The 24,207-nt window shown below is 38.1% G+C and overlaps 2 protein-coding genes and 2 pseudogenes across 4 annotated transcripts; 3 read left to right on the top strand and 1 right to left on the bottom strand.

Annotated features, from left to right (window-relative positions):
* The first annotated feature begins 622 nt into the window (after window positions 1–622).
* On the top strand, window positions 623–1,908 carry LOC105951304 (chaperone protein ClpC, chloroplastic). Of its 3 annotated transcripts, none has more exons than XM_012974716.2 (2): window positions 623–723; window positions 1,144–1,908. In XM_012974716.2, exon 2 carries the CDS (start codon window positions 1,150–1,152, stop codon window positions 1,618–1,620), a length of 471 nt encoding a protein of 156 aa, XP_012830170.2. In that variant the 5' UTR covers window positions 623–723; window positions 1,144–1,149; the 3' UTR covers window positions 1,621–1,908. The 3 variants fall into 3 exon arrangements, with proteins under 3 accessions (XP_012830170.2, XP_012830169.2, XP_088678122.1); XM_012974715.2 differs by having other exon boundaries at window positions 624–723; window positions 1,140–1,908; XM_088821996.1 differs by having other exon boundaries at window positions 642–723; window positions 1,206–1,908.
* A 1,988-nt stretch (window positions 1,909–3,896) lies between these two features.
* On the top strand, window positions 3,897–5,968 carry LOC105951310 (large ribosomal subunit protein eL15). The gene is made up of 4 exons (XM_012974721.2): window positions 3,897–4,019; window positions 4,109–4,275; window positions 4,916–5,113; window positions 5,551–5,968. Exons 1-4 carry the CDS (start codon window positions 4,016–4,018, stop codon window positions 5,794–5,796), a joined length of 615 nt encoding a protein of 204 aa, XP_012830175.2. The 5' UTR covers window positions 3,897–4,015; the 3' UTR covers window positions 5,797–5,968.
* A 4,003-nt stretch (window positions 5,969–9,971) lies between these two features.
* On the top strand, window positions 9,972–11,828 carry LOC148768621 (25S ribosomal RNA; annotated as a pseudogene).
* LOC148768622 (uncharacterized) lies at window positions 11,630–18,200 on the bottom strand (annotated as a pseudogene).
* Window positions 18,201–24,207: the final 6,007 nt, after the last annotated feature.

The raw sequence follows: 24,207 nt of genomic DNA on the forward strand, positions 1-24,207 counted from the left end.
TATCAAACCAAGAGTAACAAATATTCATAACGAGTAATTAAATATAGTTAATTATTATTTTTTATCAATTGAAAACTATAAAATATTAACTAAAAAATAGTAGTATAAAAATGCTTATTTCATTCATTAAATAAAAATAATAATTTGATGGCATATTTTATTTCCCTCCAAAATCGTCCAACTCATTAGCCACATCACGTAATTTAATTTTAATATGTTCATTTTTATACTTTAAATGCCAACTCATTCAATCAAGCATCACATTACCTGTTATAGCAAGTCATAGCACCAAAATTCCCGATCTTTATAACTTACATGACTAAAATTCTGATTTTAAAACATGGTGAATTAAAACTCTCAACTAGTAAAGTTACATGACTAAAATACTTATTTTACCAAAATGACACTACTATCAAATAAATTTAAACATAAAACATTTAGTATTCAAACATCGCTCTTAACATTCAGTGTTCATTATTGTGCTTAATTTTATCAATCATAACTTTAATCTTAAGAAAATTATAAAAAATTAAGTGTATGGAAAAAGTTCCTTGGATTAATTCTGAAAACTTTTAGGGGTAAATATCAGTGAACACAAAAAGTGAAGGGCCTAAATAGAAATAAGCAATAATTATCCAGCACAACTCGCAAATAAAACCCTAGTGAGTCCACCACTTCTCCTCGCCACTCCATCCACACTGTACAACCCGGCTGCCGCAGTCTGTGAGTTTCGTCTCTCTCTCTCTCTCTCTCTCTCTCTATATATATATATATATATATATATATATATATACACCTCCAAGTATACAATATTTCTCGGTGTTTCTGTACGAGATTGTGGCTTTCTCTTTTAGATTTTGGTTGTGCGGTAGTAATTTGGATCTTATTTTTGTAATAGTTGTATTGAAGATGATTTCTGATAGCTTCCTTTGTTTTTAGAGTTTTAAATGATATCGGTGTCATTCTAGTTTGAAAGGATGCCTGCTGACTCCTTAATTTCAGATATTTGAAAAAAAAAACAAAAATATTAGTCTCTACAGCAGTACGTACGTCAGTACTCCTCTTCTGTTGATGGCATTGATATGAACTAGAAATGGTATTGTCTATTTTGGCTGTTTTCTGATTTCTGTAACTTATAGGCAGACAACCATGATTTATGATTTTGTCCGAGTAACCTATTTGCCTTGGGTCGGTGTGGTAAGTAGTGCGCAGTTCGAGAGGGGTTCTACTTCTAATGAAGCAAGAGAGGGAGCCACTATGTCTTGGAAAGACAAGTCTACTAAGCTTCAATTAACTCGGAGGTTCAACAAGGGTTCTAATGAAGCAAGAGAAGGAGACACTATGTCTATGAGGTTGAAAGAGAAGAATGCTGCTGTGAGGTTGAAAGAGAAGAAGGCTATTGAGCTTCAATTAACTAAGAGGTTTCTGCTTGGGGTTTTGTCCTGGCCTCTGCCGCTTGTTAAGGTTGTATTGGAGCTTAATATGGCGGAGATGGTGAGTTTCGGTGAAGTTAAAGGAGGTGATTCGGTTATTGTTGACCTTGATTCTCATGGCAAGTTGGTCATTATTCGAGGTAGTAGCAGCACTGCTCCACGGTTCCGGGAACCGATTGTTCTCTAGATGCGGGCTCCGTTGACCTTTTTCCTGTCTTTGTTGAAGTGAATGGTGTGGAGCCAGTAGTACAACAAGGATGGCTTAGTTTCTAGACTATATTTATACTGAATAATGTGCACGTTATTTTAGTGTTTTTTTTTTGATCACTAACAAGTTTTATTCTTCCAGATATGTGTCTGGTTGGTTCTTATTTGTTTGGTAGAAACATGTGAAGTTTTTTTTCTTCTTCATGTCTGCAGTGGAGAAAGAAATATAGAGTTATGGACTGGGAAGTCGAACGTCCATCTCTCTCAATGCTCTCGTATGTTTCGTTTTTGATAAAAAGAAAATAACTTCAATGCTCTCATATGCTTCCTTTTTGATAAAAAAAATTAACTAAGCCACCAGTTATCAATAGAGGCCCACAAATGGTAAATCTTTCCACATTGGGAAAGACTATTTGGCTTGTTGTCCAAACGCACCCTTTAAAGTCAACGAAACAGATGCTTGATGCACAGCAATGCATTATAGATGTGTTGGATGCCATAGAAATTTTGATGGAGTAACAAGAGTGCAAGTATTTGTACAAGCATTAGGATGGGGTAAACCTCGTCTTTGTGAATATAGTTGGCAGCTATTCTACTCTTTGTGCCATAATAATGATATTGCCGTCTTGCTTGCCTGCGTGCCAGAGTTTTTGCATTATTGGGATTTTACTCGTTATCTAGTTTCCCAACTGGCTAAACCATTTTTGGATTCTATTAATGACCAGGTAATTGCTAATGATTGTGTCGAAACTTAAGATATGTTAAGTTGAACAGTTTTTATTATTTTTGCAGCCAATGCTTTGTGTCAGTGCTGTCAACCCTTTCCTGTTTTCATAAGTCCCTACATTGCAACATGTTGCAATTATCAGCAATAGAATAAGAGCAATGTTACCTTGCGATGCCTGATATTCACTGCAGTGCTCGACAAGATTGTTTATACCAGTTTTCCCAGAAAAAAAAACTAGAACATATAATCCATAAAAAAAAGTAGAACATATAATCCATATTCTAAGGACCCTTTTGATAGGAGGGATGGGGTGGGATGGGATACTGTATGGATTAGTAAAATATGGATGGGATCTTCGATCCCTTTGGGGTGGGGTGGGGTGGGGTGGGGTGGGGTGGGGTGGGGTGGGGTGGGAGGGGTGGGGTGAGATGGGATTGGGGCTTCATTTTGAAATTATACAGGAATGGTTGGGAAGATTGGGTGGGATAATTTGGTTAATTATATTACCACCTCTTGCAAGCCCTTTTTATTATTATATTACACACCTGACAATTTTTAAGATATTGCTTGCAACACCCATTCTTTCCTCCCATTTTCCTGTAATTATAAAATCAAACCTAAAATTTTCGGATAATTACATTACCACCCCTTTTTATTATTATATTATACACTCGACAATTTTTAAAATATTGCTTGCACCTCCCATTCTTTACTCACATTTTTCAGTAATTATAAAATCAGCCCTAAAATTTTCGGTTGATTACATTACCACCGCTTGCAAGCCCTCTTTATTATTATATTATACACTTGACAATTTTTAAAATATTGCTTACACCACCCATTCTTTCCTCCCATTTTACTGTAATTATAAAAATCCGCCCTAAAATTTTTGGTTAATTACATTTCCACCCCATGCAAGCCCTTTTTATTATTATATTATCCACCTGACACTTTGTAAAATATTGGTTGCACCACTCATTCTTTCATTTAGACAACACCCCATTTTTCTGTAATTACAAAATAAGCCCTCAAATTTTGTTGGAGGTTAAAAAAAATCTAAATTTTAACAGCTATGGCTTTTAGCAGCTTAAGCACCGATCGTCGGAGGTTCAGTACTCCACCGGTTTGTGATCAAGTTAATGGGCATAATCACCCATTTATTTGCTATTTGTGGTTTGAATGTTGCGGTCCAAACTTCGTGGACAACGGCTAACCCGGGTCATGTGCAAAATGTCCAAACCACAAGGAGTTGTGCCTAATTTCATACCATAAGGGGTCATGTGCAAAATGTCCAAACCACAAGGGGGTTATGTGCCTAATTTTATGCCATAAGGGATCATGTGCAAAATGTCCACACCACAAAGGGGTTAAGTGCTATTTAGCCTTTATTTTTCTATGTCTGTTTTACTTATTTTTTTATTTATTTTTTTAATTTCAAAGATTAAAAAAAAAAAAAGATGCTCCTTGAATCAAAGTTTAATTCTATTTTGAGGCCCAAGAGCTAAAAAATAAATATAATGGGACTAACGGATTGGGCCTGGCCCATGTGGCAGGGTTGTTCTTATAACTCCGAAACCCTAGCATATTTGATTCCACTCCACTTCAGTTCCATTTTCATCTCGGCGGTGAACGCGCAGCGGCGACTGTAATGGGTATTATTTTCTTCTTCCTCCGAACCCTAATTCCCGTCTTTTTTTTTTCTTCAGGAATAGCGAGTTTGATTCAATTTTCTAATTGGCAGGTGCCTACACTTACGTTTCTGAGCTATGGAAGAAGAAGCAATCCGATGTGATGCGGTTTTTGCTTAGGGTTCGCTGTTGGGAGTACCGTCAGCTTCCCGCTGTTGTACGTGTCACCCACCCCACTCGCCCCGACAAGGCCCGCCGCCTCGGCTACAAGGCCAAGCAGGTACGAATATCCTTTTTTTTTACCCTTCGCATGATCTTAAATCTATGATGAACCCTGTGTTTAGTTCCGTGAAGAAATGCGTGTGTGTTTGTTTATGATATGATATTTCTGTTGTCTCCAATTTTAGGGTTTTGAGGAAGCGGCTTCAATTTTGATTGTTTATTGGACATTTTTGTTTTTTGTCAATCAACTGTTGTTAGATTGGTGATTGTTAATTTCAAGAGTTAATGCTATCTCTTATACTAAACTATGTCGAAACCTAAAAAATAACCGATTTGAAATGAGTTTTGTCATGGGACGAACGAGATATATACAGTTTGCTAATCTTTTGTTTTGATTCCATTGTGCAATTATATAAAACGTAGGTGGTCAATGCAATTTGCCGGTCCATGTGATTTATACGTCAGTGTATGTAAACATGGACACACAGTTCTCATTTATACTTTACAGTAGTATTTTGGTAGTTGTTGTTTCCTCTGTTATATGTTGTTACTATAAATTAAATCTAGCATATCCTCAAGTTAATTAAAAAGAAGTATTCATTGTGTCCCGGCTTGCATATATGTATATTTGCAAGCTCTTTCTGTACTATCTTTTTTCGTAATGTATCTGGAATTAACAAATTAGTTTGACCTTTCAGGGGTATGTGGTGTACCGTGTGCGTGTTAGACGTGGTGGAAGGAAGAGGCCAGTTCCCAAGGGTATTGTGTATGGTAAGCCCACTAACCAGGGAGTTACTCAGCTCAAGTTCCAGCGCAGCAAGCGCTCGGTCGCTGAGGAACGTGCTGGAAGGAAACTGGCTGGCCTTAGGGTTCTTAACTCTTACTGGATCAACGAGGTTTGTTTTCAATTTCTTGATCATTCACTCTTCTATTTCTCTTTTGTCATTCTATTTTTAGTTAAGACGAAACGTGTGGTTAGTAATCCTGATTTAGTGTAGAAATGAACTGATTTTTTGCTTGACTATGAGCTTAAGCTAGTTGATTTAAGTACCATCAAACATTCATGTTTACTAACTGTTAATATTTAATTCGAATCCGAAGCTCTAGTTATCAGCCATACAGCTAAATCCTTATTAAGCTTCTAGTTTTCACTGCATGACTACTCATGCAAGTATTTTGTATCCGATCGAGTCAAAAATAATTTCCAAAAACAAAATCAAAATTCCATTCTTGACCCTCGTTTCTCCCTTCAAAATCTAGATGAAGTGCATTTTTTTTTTACCTAAAATGAGCTAACATAAGTACTTTTGGAAACTCGTTGTTTTCACTGCAGGATTCGACTTACAAGTACTTTGAGGTGATTCTGGTCGATCCAGCGCATACAACTGTGCGCAATGACCCAAGAATCAACTGGATCTGCAATCCAGTTCACAAACACAGAGAGCTTCGCGGGCTCACTTCGGCTGGAAAGAAATACAGAGGACTTAGGGGCAGAGGTCACTTGCACCACAAAGCACGTCCTTCAAGAAGGGCTACCTGGAAGAGGAACCAGACCCTCTCTCTTCGTCGTTATCGTTAATCTTCATAATTTTGCTATTACCTATTTTACATTTTTAAAACATGTCTCTGTGTGTCTGCTCTAGGTTCTTGTTTTCTAAAATATTATGCTATATTTTCTGGATTAAGGATATTATTATCTTGCAATGACTGTTGTTTATGCCCTGGTAATTTTGTTCTTTTTGTTTCCTAAATGTACCAACTGTGAAGAAGATAGGGTCAACCCCCTTGACTCACCGAACTGTTATGTATTCTTCAACTATGCCTGCTTTAATTATAACCTTGAATAAGTTTTTGTTTTATTTTATTTTAAACATTTATATTTTGTTTTTTTAATTTGTTTAAAATTCTTTTATGCGCAAAACTAATGACATTAAATATGAATAAAAGAGCTACAAGGGGATATAAGTTATAACCAATGTCACATAAACAAGAGAAAGCAATACAATCAACATGAATAACACAATTGATTCAGCAACTAGGGCATCATGACAAAAATAGACATTTGAATACTTATAAAAAAGTTAAATTCCACTTTACCCCCTTGTACTTTGGCTGGATATCACTTTACCCATTGTACTCCCAATTGCATCGATTTGCTCCCTTGTACTTTTGTTCAATATCACTTTTCCCCCTTCTACTCTCAATTCATCGATTTGCCCCCTTGTACTTTGGCTCGATATCACATTACCCCCTTCTACTCTCAATTGCATCAATTTTTCAATTTTAAATTTTAATTTGAATATATGTAGATAATTTTGTTAGCATTGATAAGTGCAATTAATTTGGTGGTGTAGGATTATTATTAAATATTAGAGGTTGATTACGATGCCTCCGACGAAGCAATTCGTTCCAATTATATCCGTCTTGCTTTGGTATTCAATTTCTCTCTCTTTCTCTCTCTATCTTGTTATTACATTTTTTTTCAAATTTTTATTTTGGTGTGTTGTTCTTATTTTATTTATGTTATCCCCCAGAAATGGCATCCTGATAAACAAAAGGATGAAGACGCCGCCAATTCAAAATTTCAAGATATCAATGAAGCTTATCAGGGTAATTTGGGATTATTTTTTTTAATTATATTATTTTTTATTATTTATTATTTATTTTTGTCGCTGGTAAATTGTTAGTTGGGAATTTAGAATTATAATTTGAAATATTATCGACGGAGTCAATTTGAATAACCGACGTCAAGCTTTGACGAATGGGAGAATTTGACAAGGCAAAAAAACCTAATGAATTCTGTTTCTTTACATGCCTAAAAATTATGTTGGTTTTCAAAACCTAGAAAAATAGGAAACATTGGCAAAAAAAATAACAAACCAACATTGATTGATGTGGCAAGAATCGTGCCGGAATCATGGTACCTGTTGATTTTCCTACCATTTTCGAACCTTGTATCGTGTCTACTTTTTTACACGTCGGAATATAATAGAAAATAGCGTTGGTATGAATGCGTAAACACGTCTTTACAGGGTAAGTCAGAGTGTTACTAATTTAAACACAAAACCTTAATAACCTTGTAATTAGCCAATATATGTAATAATGATCGATTAAGTAATCAATCGTGCATGTAAAGATCTACAATTTCTTGAGATAAATTCGAATATTTGAGCTTATCATTAAGTCTACAGCCAACGGTCTCAACTTTTATATATGTTGTAATCAAGCGGAGCCAGGATTTTAAGTCCGATTTTTGTTGCTATTATACACAAGGTTTTTTTTATATAAAATAATACCGGTTGTAATAAAACGTGACTTACATTGGAATATTTCTCAACTGTGTTGGGGAACAGTGTTGAGCAATCCTGCAAAACGGCACGAATATGACAAGAAAGGATGCTTAACAGTGAGTTGGTAAATCGGGGTACCTATCTTTTTAGCAAATCGACTCAGAGCCACCTCATTCCAGTAAATGGGAGGCTAGTTATGGAGCTTAACACACACCGGAACTATGCACATCTCACTGGGGTCAAAGTCGAAGTATCTCGCCATTGGTTTGAGGTGCAACTGTCTGCTGAAGATGGTATACGGGCCTCCTTCTAGCACTTTCTTCTTGTCTTCTTCCATCTCAAACGTGAATATTAACCAGCCATTATCATGGATTTTGTAGCCTGTTTCCCCTGGAATTTTCCAGCAAAATATCCAACGAGACAGATGCCGAAGGTTTGCTCAATCTCAGTTTCATCGGAAGGTTGGAAAATCATATCTTCTTCATCGTCTGAGGGGAGATTCGTGAGCTGAAATCCGTGTTTAGGCACCCTATTCTTCGCAAATAATGAGTTGTATGGGGCTTTGGGAGGTACAGCAGCATTCTGTTCTTGACGAGTTGGTTGTGGCATTTCATCGAACACCTTGTCTGCACTAGTTGGAACAGCTGTTTGTGGAAGAGTTTCTTTTGGATCGACCATCCTTGTGCTAACAGAGTCAGCATCACAAGGGAATTCTCTTCTAGACGCAGATGAAGAACTGTTGTAATCTTCGATTGAGGGATGAGTATCATCTGCGATAGGCTGATAATCGTGGTTCTGCTTCATAATCGATGCTAAGGAAGATTCTTCACAGGCCTGGGTGCCATTCAATTGTTCGTCGGTGCTCTTGGCAAAGAACGCCCCTTTTTCTTTCGTGAATTCAATTGCAGATCCTTCGTCTTCGGTGATGGGTTTTTTGCTCTGGGTCATCTGCGTTGACTTGCTTGTGGTGCCTCTATGCTTATTTCTGTAATTTCCCATGGATTACAGCAAGAAAAAAGCGAAATCGAAAAAGATGCAGACCCAAAATTGCGATAGACGCAGATTTGGGGAAAATAGGATTTATGGGTAAAATCAAACAGCGAGAGAGTTGTGGTGTAGATTACTTGTAACTTGGAATCGAGAAATTACAAGAAATCTACATCTCAACAGCCAATTTGGGACATGAATTGGTGAATGTTCTTCGTAGAGAAAGGGGAAGCACGCCTCCAACGGTCGGAAATTAGAGAGTTTGGAGACTTTCTCTCACTAACTTTCTTTCTCTACTGCCGAGAGCTGTTTCTAGTGTACCAAAAGGCGAAATTCCTCGTCTCCAGGGCTCCCATCCCTTGGCCCGACAAGTATTTGATCGAGAAATGTAAATCATGGTAATTCAATGGCCCGTTAAGGTAGCGGACCCGGCTGAGAGCTGTTTCTAGATTCTATGAGTGGTGGTGCATGACTTTCTTAGTTGGTGGAACGATTTGTCTGGTTAATTCCGTTAACGAACAAGACCTCAGCCTGCTAACTAGCTATGCGGAGATATCCCTTCGTGGCCAGCTTCTTAGAGGGACTACGACCTTTTAGGCCGCAGAATTTTGAGGCAATAACAAGTATGTGATGCCCTTAGATGTTCTGGGCCGCACGCGCGCTACACTGATGTATTCAACAAGTTTATAGCCTTTTGTCCGACAGGTCCGGGTAATCTTTGAAATTTCATCGTGATGGGGATAGATCATTGCAATTGTTGGTCTTCAATGAGGAATTCCTAGTAAGCGCAAGTCATCAGCTCGCGTTGACTACGTCCCTGCCCTTTGTACACACCGCCCGTCGCTCCTACCGATTAAATGGCCCGGTGAAGTGTTTGGATCGAGGCGACGTGGGCGGTTCGCTGTCCGCGACATCGCGAGAAGTCCACTGAACCTTATCATTTAGAGGAAGGAGAAGTCGTAACAAGGTTTTCGTAGGTGAACCTGCGGAAGGATCATTGTCGAAACTTGCAAAGCAGACCGCGAATTCGTGATTAAATACTCCGGGGAGGCGGCGCGGGGCCGAAAGACCCCGCGCCGCCAACCCTCCCCGCCGATGCGCACGAAACTGCGCCTCGTGCGTACTAACGTACCCGGCGCGGAATGCGCCAAGGAAAACTCAACGAAGCGTTCCCCCCTAGCAAGTTGCGCCTGAAGCCACTAGGCCGAGGGCACGTCTGCCTGGGCGTCACGCATTCCGTCGCCCCCCCTCTCGCTCCGTCGGGGCGGGATCGGGGGGCGGATATTGGTCTCCCGTGGGCTCGCGCGCGGGGCTGGCCCAAATGAGATCCCTTGGCGATGCACGTCACGAGCAGTTGTGGTTGAATTCTCAACTCGCTTACTGCGGTGCTTGACGGCATCGTCCGCTCGGGCATCACCAACGACCCAACGGCGCCACATCGGCGCCTTCGATTGCGACCCCAAGTCAGGCGGGATCACCCGCTGAGTTTAAGCATATCAATAAACGGAGGAAAAGAAACTTACAAGGATTCCCCTAGTAACGGCGAGCGAACCGGGAATAGCCCAACTTGAGAATCGAACGGCCCCGTCGTCCGAATTGTAGTCTGGAGAAGCGTCTTCAGCGGCGGACCGGTCCCAAGTCCCCTGGAAAGGGGCGCCGGAGAGGGTGAGAGCCCCATTGTGCCCGGACCCTGTCGCACCACGAGGCGCTTTCGGCGAGTCGGGTTGTTTGGGAATGCAGCCCCAATCGGGCAGTAAATTCCGTCCAAGGCTAAATACGGGCGAGAGAACAATAGCGAACAAGTACCGCGAGGGAAAGATGAAAAGGACTTTGAAAAGAGAGTCAAAGAGTGCCTGAAATTGTCAGGAGGGAAGCGGATAGGGGCTGGCGATGCGCCTCGGTCGGATGTGGAACGGTGAATGCCGGTCCGCCGATCGACTCGAGGCGCGAACCAGTGCAGATTGAGGCGGCGGCCAAAGCCCGAGGAGTTGATATGCTTGTGGAATGCCGTCGCTCCGATCGTGGCGGACAACGCGCGTCCTCGGCGTGCCTCGGCAACTGCGCGCTCCCGGTGCTGGCCAGCGGGCTCCCCATTCGACCCGTCTTGAAACACGGACCAAGGAGTCTGACATGTGTGCGAGTCAACGGGTTAGTAAACCCGCAAGGCGCAAGGGAGATGACTGGCGCGATCCCCCTCGAGGGTTGCAACGCCGACCGACCTTGATCTTCTAAGAAGGGTTCGAGTGAGCATACCTGTCGGGACCCGAAAGATGGTGAACTATGCCTGAGCGGGGCGAAGCCAGAGGAAACTCTGGTGGAGGCCCGCAACGATACTGACGTGCAAATCGTTCGTCTGACTTGGGTGTAGGGGCGAAAGACTAATCGAACCATCTAGTAGCTGGTTCCCTTCGAAGTTTCCCTTAGGATAGCTAGAGCTCGAGCGCGAGTTCTATCGGGTAAAGCCAATGATTAGAGGCATCGGGGGTGCAATGCCCTCGATCTATTCTCAAACTTTAAATAGGTAGGACGGTGCGGCTGCTTTGTTGAGCCGCACTAGGGAATCGAGAGCTCCAACTGGGCTATTTTTGGTAAGCAGAACTGGCGATGCGGGATGAACCGGAAGCCTGGTTACGGTGCCCAACTGCGCGCTAACCTAGATCCCACAAAGGGTGTTGGTCGATTAAGACAGCAGGACGGTGGTCATGGAAGTCAAAATACGCTACGGAGTGTGTAACAACTCACCTGCCGAATCAACTAGCCCCGAAAATGGATGGCGCTAAAGCGCGTGACCTATACCCGGCCGTCGGGGCAAGAGCCAGGCCCCGATGAGTAGGAGGGCGCGGCGGTTGCTGCAAAACCCTGGGCGTGAGTCCGGGCGGAGCGGCCGTCGGTGCGGATCTTGGTGGTAGTAACAAATATTCAAATGAGAACTTTGAAGGCCGAAGAGGGGAAATGTTCCATGTGAATGACACTTGCACATGGGTTAGTCGATCCTAAGGGTCGGGGGAAGCCCGACAGACAGCGCGTTCAGCGTGTGCTCTGAAAGGGAATCAGGTTAATATTCCTGAACCGGGACGCGGCGGCTGACGGCAACGTTAGGGAGTCCGGAGACGTCCGCGGGGGCTTCGGGAAGAGTTATCTTTTCTTTTTAACAGCCTGCCCACCCTGGAAACGGTTCAGCCGGAGGTAGTGTCCAGCAGCTGGAAGAGCACCGCACGTCGCGTGGTGTTCGGTCCGCCCCCGGTGGCCCTTGAAAATCCGGAGGACCGAGTGCCGTCCGGGCCCGGTCGTACTCATAACCGCATCAGGTCTCCAAGGTGAACAACCTCTGGTCGATGGAACAATGTAGGCAAGGGAAGTCGGCAAAATGGATCCATAACATCGGGAAAAGTATTGGCTCTGAGGGCTGGGCACAGAGGTCTCTGTCCCGAACCCATCGGCTGTCGGCGAATTGCTCGAGCTGCTCCCGCGGCGAGAGCGGGTCGTCGCGTTCCGGCCGGGGGACGGACTGGGAATGACTCATTCGGGGGCCTTCCCCGGGCGTCGAACAGTCGACTCAGAACTGGTACGGACAAAGGGAATCAGACTAATTAATTAAAACAAAGCATTGCGATGGTCCCTGCGGATGCTTACGCAATGTGATTTCTGCCCAGTGCTCTGAATGTCGAAGTGAAGAAATTCAACCAAGCGCGGGTAAACGGCGGGAGTAACTATGACTCTCTTAAGGTAGCCAAATGCCTCGTCATCTAATTAGTGACGCACATACCACAACCAAGGGAATTGGCTTGGCCGAATCAGCGGGGAAAGAAGACCCTGTTGAGCTTGACTCTAGTCCGACTTTGTGAAATGACTTGAGAGGTGTAGGATAAGTGCGAGCAGAAAGGCGAAAGTGAAATACCACTACTTTTAACATTATTTTACTAATTCCGTGAATCGAAAGCGGGGCACTGCCCCTCTTCTAGGACTTAAGGCCCGTCTCGGCGGGCCGATCCGGGCGGAAGACATTGTCAGGTGGGGAGTTTGGCTGGGGCTGTAATTGAGTGAGCGTTTTTTATGTAGTCTGTGTTTTACACAAGAAGTACACTGAATTTCAAGTGTGTGTTTGACGGTGTAGTGAATTTTATTCAATGTGTGTTTTGATGTAGTGCGTGTTTTTCTTAAGTGCGTGTTTTTGGAGTAGTGTGCGGTTTTTTTTCGCTTTGAATTAGTCAACAACTACACTGGAAAACACATACTGGAAAAAAATGCACGCAGTACATCAAAAACACATACTGAAAAAAAACACGCACCACACCAAAAACACACACTGGAAAAAATACATACTACACCAAAAACACAGATTAAAAATAAAATACGCACAACATCTAAAACACACATAGAATTCCACAACGAATACACTGGAAAACACTCACTGGTAAAAAAATCACGCAGTACATCAAAACCACACTGACAAAAAACACGCACTACACACCGTAAACACTCACTTAGAAACAAAACACACTACAACAAAAACACACAATGAAAAATAAAACACGCACTACATCGAAAACATACAATGAATTACACAATAATTACGATACAAAATAAACACCCGAAATAAAAACCACGCGTTAAACCAAAAACTCGTACTTCAAAAAAACACGCACTACACCAAAAAACACATTGAATAAAATACACTACACCGTGAAACACACACTGGAAGTTGAGTGTACTTCTTTTGTAATTGAACGTGCGTTTTTTATGTAGTATGTGTTTTACACAAGAAGTACACTGAATTTCAAGTGTGTGTTTGACGGTGTAGTGAATTTTATACAATGTGTGTTTTGGTGTAGTGCGTGTTTTTTTGAAATGCGTGTTTTTGGTGTACAGTGCGGTTTTTTTTCGCTTTGAATTACTCAACAACTACAGTGATAAAAACATACTAGGAAAAAATCCAGGCAGTACATCAAAAACACATACTGAAAAAAAACACGCACAACACCAAAAACACACTGGAAAAAATACACACTGCACCAAAAACACACATTAAAAATAAAATACGCCAAACATCTAAAACACACATTGAATTACACAGCAAATACACTGGAAAAGACTAACTGGAAAAAAAATCACGCAGTACATCAAAACCACACTGACAAAAAACACGCACTACACACCGTAAACACTCACTTAGAATCAAAACACACTACACCAAAAACACACAATGAAAAATGAAACACGTACTACATTGAAAACATACATTGAATTACACAATAATTACAATACAAAATAAAAACCCGAAAAAAAACCACGCACTAAACCAAAAACTCATACTTAAAAAAAACACGCACTACACCGAAAAACACATTGAATAAAATGCACTACACTGTGAAACACACATTGGAAATTGAGTGTACTTCTTTTGTAATTGAGTGTGCGTTTTTTATGTAGTCTGTGTTTTACACAAGATGTACACTTAATTTCCAGTATGTGTTTGACAGTGTAGTGAATTTTATTGAATGTGTGTTTTGGTGTAGTGCGTGTTTTTGGTGTTGTGTGCGGTTTTTTTCGCTTTAAATTACTCAACAATGACACTGGTAAACAAATACTGGAAAAAAAACCACGCAGTACATCAAAAACATATACTAAAAAAAACACGCACCACACCAAAAACACACATTGGAAAAAATGCACACTGCACCAAAAACACACATTAAAAAAAAAACGCACAACATCTAAAACACGCATTCAATTACACAACAAATACACTGGAAAACACTCACTTGAAAAAAAATCACGCAGTACATGAAAACCACACAGTCAAAAAGAACGCACTACACACCGTAAACAGTCACTTAGAAACAAAACACACTACACCAAAAACACACAATGAAAAATAGAACACGCACTACATCGAAAACATACACTGAATTACACAATAATTACAATACAAAATAAACACCCCAAAAAAAAGCACGCACTAAACCAAAAGCTCATACTTCAAAAAAACACGCACTACACCAAAAAACACATTGAATAAAATGCACTACACCGTGAAACACACACAGGAAATTGAGTGTACTTCTTTTGTAATTGAGTGTGCGTTTTTTATGTAGTCTGTGTTATACACAAGATGTATACTGAATTTCCAGTGTGTGTTTGACGGTGTAGTGAATTTCATTCAATGTGTGTTTTGGTGTAGTGCGTGTTTTTTTTGAAGTGCGTGTTTTTGGTGTAGTGTGCTTTTTTTTTCCGCTTTGAATTACTCAACAACTACACTGGAAAACACATATTGGAAAAAAATCCAAGCAGTACATCAAAAACACATACTTAAAAAACACACGCACCACACAAAAAACACACATAGGAAAAAATACATACTGCACCAAAATCACACATTAAAAATAAAATAAGCACAACATCTAAAACACACATTTAATTACACAAAAAATACACTGGAAAACACTCCTTGGAAAAAAAAAATCACGCAGTACATCAAAAGCACACCGGCAAAAAACACGCACTACACACCGTAAACACTCACTTAGAAACAAAACACACTACACCAAAAACACACAAGGAAAATTAAAACACGTACTACATCGAAAACATACACTGAATTACACAATAAATACTATTCAAAATAAACACCCGAAAAAAAACGCACTAAACCAAAAACTCATACTTCATAAAAACACGCACTACACCAAAAAACACATTGAATAAAATGCACTACACCGTGAAACAGACACTGGAAATTGAGTGTACTTCTTTTGTAATTGAGTGAGAGTTTTTTATGTAGTCTGTGTTTTACACAAGGAGTACACTGAATTTCCCGTGTGTGTTTGACAGTGTAGTGAATTTTCTTCAATGTATGTTTTGGTGTAGTGCGTGGTTTTTTGAAGTGCGTGTTTTTAGTGTAGTGTGCGGTTTTTTTTCGTTTTGAATTACTCAACAACTACACTGAAAAACACATACTAGAAAAAAATCCAGGCAGTACATAAAAAACACATACTGAAAAAAAACACGCACAACACAAAAAACACACATTGGAAAAAATACATACTGCACAAAAAACACACATTAAAAGTAAAATACGCAAAACATCTAAAACACACATTGAATTACACAACAAATACACTGGAAAAGACTCACTGGAAAAAAAATCACGCCGTACATCAAAAGCACACTGACAAAAAACATGCACTACACATCGTAAACACTCACTTAGAAACAAAACACACTACACCAAAAACACACAATGAAAAATAAAACACGCACTACATCGAAAACATACACTAAATTACAAAATAATTACAATACAAAATAAACACCCGAAAAAAAACCACGCATTAAACCAAAAACTCATACTTTAAAAAAACACGGACTACACCAAAAAACACATTGAATAAAATGCACTGCACTGTGAAACACACACTGGAAATTGAGTGTACTTCTTTTGTAATTGAGCGTGCGTTTTTTATGTAGTCTGTGTTTTACACAAGAAGTACACTGAATTTCCAGTGTGTGTTTCACAGTGTAGTGAATTTTTTTCAATGTGTTTTGGTGTAGTGCGTGTTTTTTTGAAGTGTGTGTTTTTGGTGTAGCGTGTAGTTTTTTTCGCTTTGAATTACTCAACAACTACACTGGAAAACACATATTGGAAAAAAATCCACGCAGTTCATCAAAAACACATACTGAAAAAAAACACGCAAACACACCAAAAACACACACTGGAAAAAATACACACTGCACCAAAAACACACATTAAAAATAAAATACGCACAACATCTAAAACACACATTGAATTACACAACAAATACACTTGAAAACACTCACTGCAAAAAAAATCACGCAGTTCATCAAAAGCACACTGGCAAAAAACACGCACTACACACCGTAAACACTCACTCAGAAACAAAACACACTACACCAAAACCACACAAGGAAAAATAAAACACGCACTACACCGAAAACATACACTGAATTATACAATAATTACAATACAAAATAAACACCCGAAAAAAAACCATGGACTAAACCAAAAACTCATACTTCAAAAAAACACGCACTACACCAAAAAACACATTGAATAAAATGCACTACACTGTGAAACACACACTGGAAATTGAGTGTACTTCTTTTGTAATTGAGCGTGCGTTTTTTATGTAGTCTGTGTTTTACACAAGAAGTACACTGAATTTCCAGTGTGTGTTTCACAGTGTAGTGAATTTTATTCAATGTGTGTTTTGGTGTAGTGCGTGTTTTTTTGAAGTGTGTGTTTTTGGTGTAGCGTGCAGTTTATTTCGCTTTGAATTACTCAACAACTACACTGGAAAACACATATTGGAAAAAAATCCACGCAGTTCATCAAAAACACATACTGAAAAAAAACACGCAACACACACTGGAAAAAATACACAGTGCACAAAAAACACACATTAAAAATAAAATACGCACAACATCTAAAACACACATTGAATTACACAACAAATACACTTGAAAACACTAACTGGAAAAAAAATCACGCAGTACATCAAAACCACATTGACAAAAAACACGCACTACACACCGTAAACACTCACTTACAAACAAAACACACTACACCAAAAACACACAATGAAAAATAAAACACGCACTACATCGAAAACATACAATGAATTACACAATAATTACAATACAAAATAAACATCCGAAAAAAAAACCACGCATTAAACCAAAAACTCGTACTTCAAAAAAACACGCACTTCACCAAAAAACACATTGAATAAAATGCACTACACCGTGAAACACACACTGGAAGTTCAGTGTACTTCTTTTGTAATTGAGTGTGCGTTTTTTATGTAGTATGTGTTTTACACAAAAAGTACACTGGATTTGCAGTGTGTGTTTCACGGTGTAGTGAATTTTATTCACTTTGTGTTTGGGTGTAGTGCGTGTTTTTTTGAAGTGCGTGTTTTTGGTGTAGTGTGTGGTTTTTTTCGTTTTGAATTACTGAACATCTACACTGGAAAACACATACTTGAAAAAAATCAACGCAGTACATCAACAACACATACTGAAAAAAAACACGCACCACACCAAAAACACACACTGGAAAATATACACACCACACCAAAAACACACATTGAAAAATAAAATACGCACTACATCGAAAACACACATTGAATTATACATTAAATAACTAGAAAAAAAAGCACGCGGTACATCAAAACCACACTGACAAAAAACACGCACTACACACCGTAAACACACAGTTAGAAACAAAACACACTACACCAAAAACACACAATAAAAAAAAACACGCACTACATCGAAAACATACACCGAATTATACAATAATTACAATACAAAATAAACACCCGAAAAAAAACCACGAGTTAAACAAAAAACTCACACTTAAAAAAAACACTGACTACACCAAAACACACATTGAATAAAAGGCACTACACCGTGAAATGCACACTGGAAAACACATACTGGAAAAAAATCCACGTAGTACATAAAAAACACATAGTGAAAAAAACACGCAACACACCAAAAACACACACTCGAAAAAATACATATTGCACAAAAAACACAGATAAAAAATAAAATACGCACAAAATCTAAAACACACTTTGAATTACACAACAAATACACTGGAAACACTAACTGGAAAAAAAATCACGCAGTACATCGAAACCAAACTGACAAAAAACACGCACTACACACCGTAATCACTCATTTAGAAACAAACCACACAACACCAAAAACACACAAAGAAAAATAAAACACGCACTACATCGAAAACATACACTGAATTACACAGTAATTACAATACAAAATAAACACCCGAAAAAAAAAACACGCACTAAACCAAAAACTCATACATCAAAAAACCACATACTACACAAAAAACACACATTGAAAAAAATTCACTACACCGTGAAACACACACTGGAAATTCAGTGTACTTCTTATGTAAAACACAGACTACATAAAAAACGCACACTCAATTTCACAAGAAGTACACTCAATTTCTAGTGTGTGTTTCACGGTGAAGTGCATTTTATTCAATGTGTGTTTTGGTGTAGTGCGTGCTTTTTTTAAGTTTGAGTTTTTTTGTTTAGTGCGTGGTTTTTTTTCGAGTGTTTATTTGGTATTGTAATTATTGTGTTATTCAGTGTATGTTTTCGATGTAGTGGGTGTTTTATTTTTCATTGTGTGTTTTTGGTGTAGTGTGATTTGTTTCTAAGTGAGTGTTTACGGTGTGTAGTGCGTGTTTTTTGTCAGTGTGGTTTTGATGTACTGTGTGATTTTTTTTTTAATGTGTAAGTTTTCCAGTGTATTTATTGTGTAATTCAATGTGTGTTTTCGATGTAGTACATATTTTATTTTTCAACGAGTGTTTTTGGTGCGGTGTGTATTTTTTCCAGTGTGTGTTTTTGATGCGTTGCGTGTTTTTTTTTCAGTATGTGTTTTTGATGTAATGCGTGGATTTTTTTCCAGTATCTGTTTTCTAGTGTAGTTGTTGAGTAATTCAAAGCGAAAAAAACCCGCACACTACACCAAAAACACGCACTTCCAAAAAACACGCACTACACCAAAACACACATTGAATAAAATTCTCTACACCGTGAAACACACACTTGAAATTCAGTGTACTTCTTGTGTAAAACACAAACTACATAAAAAACGCACACTCAATTACAAAAGAAGTACACTCAATTACCAGTGTGTGTTTCACGGTGTAGTACATTTTATTCAATGTGTTTTTTTGGTGTAGTGCGTGTTCTTTTGAAGTATGAGTTTTTGGTTTAGTGTGTGGTTTTTTTTTTGGGTGTTTATTTTGTATTGTAATTATTGGATAATTCAGTGTATGTTTTCGATGTAGTGCGTGTTTTATTTTTCATTGTGTGTTTTTTGTGTAGTGCGTTTTGTTTCTAAGTGAGTGTTTAAGGTGTGTAGTGCGTGTTTTTTGTCAATGTGGTTTTGATGTACTGCGTGATTTTTTTACCAGTGAGTGTTTTCCAGTGTATTCGTTGTGGAATTCTATGTGTGTTTTAGATGTTGTGCGTATTTTATTTTTAATGTGTGTTTTTGGTGTAGTATGTATTTTTTCCAGTGTGTGTTTGTGGTGTGTTGCATGTTTTTTTTCAGTATGTGTTTTTGATGTACTGCATGAATTTTTTTCCAGTATTTGTTTTCCAGTGTAGTTCTTGAGTAATTCAAAGCGAAAAAAAACCGCACACTACACCAACAACACGCACTTCAAAAAAACACGCACTACAGCAAAACACACATTGAATAAAATTTACTACACCGTGAAACACACACTGGAAATTCAGTGTACTTCTTGTGTAAAACACAGACTACGTAAAAAACGCACACTCAATTACAAAAGAAGTACACTCAATTTCCAGTGTGTGTTCCACGGTCTAGAGCATTTTATTTAATGTGTTTTTTGGTATAGTGCGTGTTTTTATAAAGTATCAGTTTGGTTTAGTGCGTTTTTTTTCGGGTGTTTATTTTGTATAGTAATTATTGTGTAATTCAGTGTATGTTTTCGATGTAGTGCGTGTTTTATTTTTCATTGTGTGTTTTTGGTGTAGTGTGTTTTGTTTCTTTGTGAGTGTTTACGGTGTGTAGTGCGTGTTTTTTGTCAGTGTGGTTTTGATATACTGCGCGATTTTTTTCAAGTGAGTAATTTTTAGTGTATTTGTTGTGTAATTCAATGTGTGTTTTAGATTTTGTGCCTATTTTATTTTTAATGTGTGTTTTTTTGGTGCAGTATGTATTTTTTTCAGTGTGTGTTTTTGGTGTGTTGCGTGTTTTTTTTCAATATGTGTTTTTGATGTACTGCGTGGAATTTTTTCCAGTATTTGCTATCCAGTGTAGTTCTTGAGTAATTCAAAGCGAAAAAAATTCGCAGACTACACCAAATACACGCACTTCAAAAAAACAGGAACTACACCAAAACACACATTGAATAAAATTCACTACACCGTGAAACACACACTGGAAATTCATTGTACTTCTTATGTAAAACACAGACTACATAAAAAACTCACACTCAATTACAAAAGAAGTACACTCATTTTCCAGTGTGTGTTTCACGGTGTAGTGCATTTTATTCAATGTGTTTTAGGTGTAGTGCATGTTTTTTTTAAGTATGAGTTTTTGGTTTAGTGCGTTTTTTTTCGGGTGTTTACTTTGTATAGTAATTATTGTGTAATTCAGTGTATGTTTTCGATGTAGTGCGTATTTTATTTCTAATGTGTGTATTTGGTGCAGTATGTATTTTTTTAGTGTGTGTTTTTTGTGTGCTGCGTGTTTTTGTTTCAGTATGTGTTTTTGATGTACTCCGTGGATTATTTTTTCCAGTATTTGTTTTCCATTGTAGTTCTTGAGTAATTCAAAGCGAAAAAAAACCGCACACTACACCAAAAACACGCACTTCCAAAAAAACACGCACAACACCAAAACACACATTGAATAAAATTCACTACACCGTGAAACACGCACTGGAAATTAAGTGTACTTCTTGTATAAAACACAGACTACATAAAAAACGCACACTCAATTACAAAAGAAATACACTCAATTTCTAGTGTGTGTTTCACGGTGTAGTGCATTTTATTCAATGTGTTTTTTGGTGTACTGCGTGTTTTTTTGAAGTAGGAGTTTTTGGATTATTGCGTGGTTTTCTTTCGGGTGTTTATTTTTTATTGTAGTTATTGTGTAATTCAGTGTATGTTTTCGATGTAGTGCGTGTTTTATTTTTCATTGTATGTTTTTGGTGTAGTGTGTTTTGTTTATAAGCAAATGTTTACGGTGTGTAGTGCATGTTTTTTGTCAGTGTGGTTTTGATGTACTGCGTGATTTTTTCTCCAGTGAATGTTTTCATGTGTATTTGTTGTGTAATTCAATGTGTGTTTTAGACGTTGTGCGTATTTTATTTTTAATGTGTGGTTTTGGTGCAGTATGTATTTTTTCCAGTGTGTGTTTTTGGTGTGTTGCATGGTTTTTTTCAGTATGTGTTTTTGATGTACTACGTGAATTTTTTTCCAGTATTTGTTTTCTAGTGTAGTTTTTGAGTAATTAAAAGCGAAAAAAACCCGCACACTATACCAAATACACGCACTTAAAAAAAACAGGCACTACACCAAAACACACGTTGAATAAAATTCACTACACCGTGAAACACACACTGGAAATTCAGTGTACTTCTTGTGTAAAACACAGACTACATAAAAACCGCACACTCAATTACAAAATAAGTACACTCAATTTCCAGTGTGTGTTTCACGGTGTAGTGCATTTTATTCAATGTGTTTTTTGGTGTAGTGCGTGTTTTTATGAAGTATGAGTTTTTGGTTTAGTGCGTTTTTTGTCGGGTGTTTACTTTGTATAGTAATTATTGTGTAATTCAGTGTATGTTTTCGATGTAGTGCGTGTTTTATTTTTCATTGTGTGTTTTTTGTGTAGTGTGTTTTGTTTCGAAGTGAGTGTTTACGGTGTGTAGTGCGTGTTTTTTTTACTGTGGTTTTGATGTACTGCGTGATTTTATTTCCTGTTAGTGTTTTCCTGTGTATTTGTTGTGTAATTCAATGTGTGTTTTAGATGTTGTGCGTATTTTATTTTTAATGTGTGTTTTTTGTGCCATATGTATTTTTTTCAGTGTGTGTTTTTGGTGCGTTGCGTGTTTTTTGTCAGTATGTGTTTTTGATGTACTGCGTGGAATTTTTTCTGGTATTTGCTATCCAGTGTAGTTCTTGAGTAATTCAAAGTGAAAAAAAACCGTAGACTACAACAAAAACACGCACTTCAAAAAAAACACGCACAACACCAAAACACACATTGAATAAAATTCACTACACCGTGAAACACACACTGGAAATTCAGTGTACTTCTTGTGTAAAACAAAGACTACATAAAAAACGCACACTCAATTACAAAACAAGTACACTCAATTTCCAGTGTGTGTTTCACGGTGTAGTGCATTTTATTTAATGTGTTTTTTGGTTTAGTGCGTGTTTTTTTGAAGTATGAGTTTTTGGTTTAGTGCGTGGTTCTTTTTCGAGTGTTTATTTTGTATTGTAATTATTGTGTTATTCAGTGTATGTTTTCGATGTAGTGCGCGTTTTATTTTTCATTGTGTGTTTTTGGTGTAGTGTGTTTTGTTTCTAAGTGAATGTTTACGGTGTGTAGTGCGTGTTTTTTGTCAGTGTGGTTTTGATGTACTGCGTGATTTTTTCTCCAGTGAATGTTTTCCTGTGTATTTGTTGTGTAATTCAATGTGTGTTTTAGACGTTGTGCGTATTTTATTTTTAATGTGTGGTTTTGGTGCATTATGTTTTTTTTAGTGTGTGTTTTTAGTGTGTTGCGTGTTTTTTTTCAGTATGTGTTTTTGATGTACTGCGTGGATTTTTTTCCGTTATTTGTTTACCAGTGTAGTTTTTGAGTAATTAAAAGCAAAAAAAAACGCACACTACACCAAATACACGCACTTTAAAAAAACAGGCACTACACCAAAACACACATTGAATAAAATTCACTACACCGTGAAACACACACTGGAAATTCATTGTACTTCTTGTGTAAAACACAGACTACATAAAAAACGCACACTCAATTACAAAAGAAGTACACTCAATTTCCAGTGTGTGTTTCACGGTGTAGTGCATTTTATTCAATGTGTTTTTGGTGTAGTGCGTGTTTTTTTAAGTATGAGTTTTTGGTTTAGTGCGTGGTTTTTGTTTTCGGGTATTTATTTTGTATTGTAATTATTGTGTAATTCCGATGTAGTGCGTGTTTTATTTTTCATTGTGTGTTTTTGGTGTAGTGTGTTTTGTTTCTAAGTGAGTGTTTACGGTGTGTAGTGCAAGTTTTTTTTCAGACTGCCTGTTTATTTTTCGAGTGAGTGTTTTCGAGTGTATTTGTTGTGTAATTCAATGTGTGTCTTACATGTTGTGCGTATTTTATTTTAATGTGTGTTTTTGGTGCAGTATGTATTTTTTCCAGTGTATGTTTTTGGTGAATTGCGTGTTTTTTTTCACTATGTGTTTTTGATGTGCGTGGATTTCTTTCCAGTATGTGTTTTCCACTAGAGTTGTTGAGTAATTCAAAGCGAAAAAAAACCCGCACACTACACCAAAAACACGCACTTCAAAAAACAACCCACTAAACTAAAACACACATGGAATAAAATTCCCTACACCGTGAAACACACACTAGAAATTCAGTGTACTTCTTTTGTAAAATACAGACTACATAAAAAACGCACACTCAATTAAAAAAGCAGTACACTCAATTTCCAGTGTATGTTTCACGGTGTAGTGCATTTTATTCAATGAGTTTTTTTGGTGTAGTGCGTGTTTTTTTGAAGTATGAGTTTTTGGTTTAGTGCGTTGTTTTTTTTCGGGTGTTTATTTTGTATTGTAATTAGTGTGTAATTCAGTGTATGTTTTCGATGTAGCGTGTGTTTTATTTTTCATTGTGTGCTCTTGGTGTCGTGTGTTTTGTTTCTAAGTGAGTGTTTACGGTGTGCGTGTTTTTTATGGTGTGTAGTGCGTGTTTCTAAGTGAGTGTTCACGGTGTGTAGTGCCTGTTTTTTTGAAATGCGTGTTGTTGGTGTAATGTGCAGTTTTTTTTCGCTTTGAATTACTCAACAACTACACTGGAAAACACATACTGGAAAAAAATCCACGCAGTACATCAAAAACACACACTGAAAAAAAACATGCAACACA

This window comes from Erythranthe guttata, chromosome 8 (genome assembly GCF_056151865.1).
Source record: "Erythranthe guttata isolate IM_541 chromosome 8, IM_541, whole genome shotgun sequence".
Taxonomy (NCBI): Eukaryota; Viridiplantae; Streptophyta; class Magnoliopsida; order Lamiales; family Phrymaceae; genus Erythranthe; species Erythranthe guttata.

Bases quoted from the DNA above. Each gene is read 5' to 3' on its own strand.
- LOC105951304 (XM_012974716.2), top strand. From the start codon at position 1,150: ATGATTTATGATTTTGTCCGAGTAACCTATTTGCCTTGGGTCGGTGTG.
- LOC105951310 (XM_012974721.2), top strand. The intron at 4,276-4,915 runs GTACGAATATCC...TTGACCTTTCAG, and splicing joins TCGGCTACAAGGCCAAGCAG to GGGTATGTGGTGTACCGTGT. The intron at 5,114-5,550 runs GTTTGTTTTCAA...TTTTCACTGCAG, and splicing joins ACTCTTACTGGATCAACGAG to GATTCGACTTACAAGTACTT.